General features: G+C 65.3%; 1 protein-coding gene across 1 annotated transcript; it reads right to left on the bottom strand.

Moving 5' to 3' along the window:
• Positions 1-130: 130 nt before the first annotated feature.
• On the bottom strand, positions 131-1,247 carry H696_02293 (hypothetical protein). Its single transcript, XM_009496193.1, has 2 exons — positions 1,201-1,247; positions 131-1,022 (listed from the first exon to the last, which is right to left on the bottom strand). Exon 2 carries the CDS (start codon positions 1,015-1,017, stop codon positions 427-429), a length of 591 nt encoding a protein of 196 aa, XP_009494468.1. The 5' UTR covers positions 1,018-1,022; positions 1,201-1,247; the 3' UTR covers positions 131-426.
• Between the last annotated feature and the right edge of the window lie 347 nt (positions 1,248-1,594).

Below are 1,594 nucleotides of genomic sequence, written 5' to 3'. Positions count from 1 at the left end.
TTGCTGTTTTCCGTTACGCCCGGCATGAATGACCGGGGTTCCGTTCTGGCCCCCCGCCGATCACTCCTTCCCGAGCACCCCTCGTCTTTGCCCCGCCCCCCCCCCCCCCCCCCGCTCACCCCGGTGACTGCACCCCAGCCCCCCCCCCCCCCCCCCCTTCCCCAGCCCTCCTCCCGCGGACACACGGCGGCGCCCGGCCTGGTGGCGGTAATGTGGGGCAAGGCGGTGGGGGTTTGGAAATTGCATTGGTAGGTGGCCAGAGCACTGGATGTCGTGGCGGATGCATTTCCCAGTCACCCTGCACAGGAGCCGATGGGTGGCGTGCTGGCATAGCGGCTAGCGCGTGGTTGCACAGCGACAGCAGCAGCCCCGGTGACCGAGCCACCGGCATCCGGGTCAGTAACCGCCCGCCAAGGCCCAGCCGCCTTAGCAGGAGCAGTTCTCGCCGCACTTGCAGTTCGGGCCACAGGCGCAGGTGGGCGACTTGCAGGTGCCCGGGTCGGCGGTCTGGTTCTTGTTGCCCGAGGGGCAGCAACTGCCGCCACTGGAAGAGTTGACCTTGGCCATGCCCTGGCCGCAGTTACCACGCTGCTGGTCGGTGTTGCCGGAGCACCGGTTGGGCGGCATGCCCACCTCGACCGGGGGCTCACGCGCGCACTTCCCACCAGTGGGGGGCTTGCCATCGACCGACTTGCCAGCGCAGTGGGCCTTGGTGCAGTTGTCCGCGGCGCCCTTGCAATTGGCCTTGGTGCACTTGGAGCCGGCGCAGTTGGCGGTGGCGCAGCAATTCTTATCGCCACACTCACCGGCCTTGCAGGCCTGCTTCTTCGGGCACTTGGCCGGATCCTTGCAGGTGGACGCGTCGGAGCAGTCACAGCATCCCTTGCAGTCGGCCTTCGTGCACTTCTGATCAGTGCACTTGGCCGGGCTACCGCCGGTATGGGTGACGTCCTTGCAGTCGGTCTTCTCGCAGCCGGCCTTGGCGCAGGGGGGGTTGTTGTTCGAGGGGCAGGACATGATTGCTGGGCGGCCAGGAAGAAAGAGGGACAGGGCGCGGGCGCACGCAAACGAAAGAGGGGGACACCGGGGGTTAGGATGGCTGATACAAAGGTCAAGATATGGAAAGGCGGCAGGTGGAGGGGAGGATGCGAGGGGCGATCCCCGGGGGAAGGGGCAGCCACCAGATGGATCCGTCCGAACCTTGAAAAGTGGAAAAGAGGAGGAGGGGGAGGGGGGTGATCTTCTTTGATCGGTGACCAAGATCCTATGGCTGGCTGCCGGCAAAGTGTCTTATATACCTGGGGCCAGGTGAGGGGCTATGACACAGAGTGAGAGTGAGAGCGAGAGCGAGAGCGAGAGCGAGAGCGAGAGCGAGAGCGAGAGCGAGAGCGAGAGCGAGAGAGAGAGAGAGAGAGAGAGAGAGAGAGAGGGGGGGGGGCGGGACTGGGAACGTGGACCTGTCAGAGGCGCAGGCTTGCCAGCCACTTCCACGACCGCGCACCAGGACGCTGAGCAGCTGCTTCCAGGCAGCAGCACCCGGCCTCGAGAGATGCCTGGAGCGCAGCTTTAGCGCGATGCAATTCAAAAAAAAACC

Source organism: Fonticula alba (genome assembly GCF_000388065.1).
Source record: "Fonticula alba strain ATCC 38817 unplaced genomic scaffold supercont2.3, whole genome shotgun sequence".
NCBI classification, from domain to species: domain Eukaryota; order Rotosphaerida; family Fonticulaceae; genus Fonticula; species Fonticula alba.
This window is presented reverse-complemented; position numbering and strand designations above follow the sequence as displayed.

Excerpts from the sequence above, each read along its gene's own strand:
- H696_02293 (XM_009496193.1), bottom strand. The coding sequence starts at position 1,017 with ATGTCCTGCCCCTCGAACAACAACCCCCCCTGCGCCAAGGCCGGCTGC.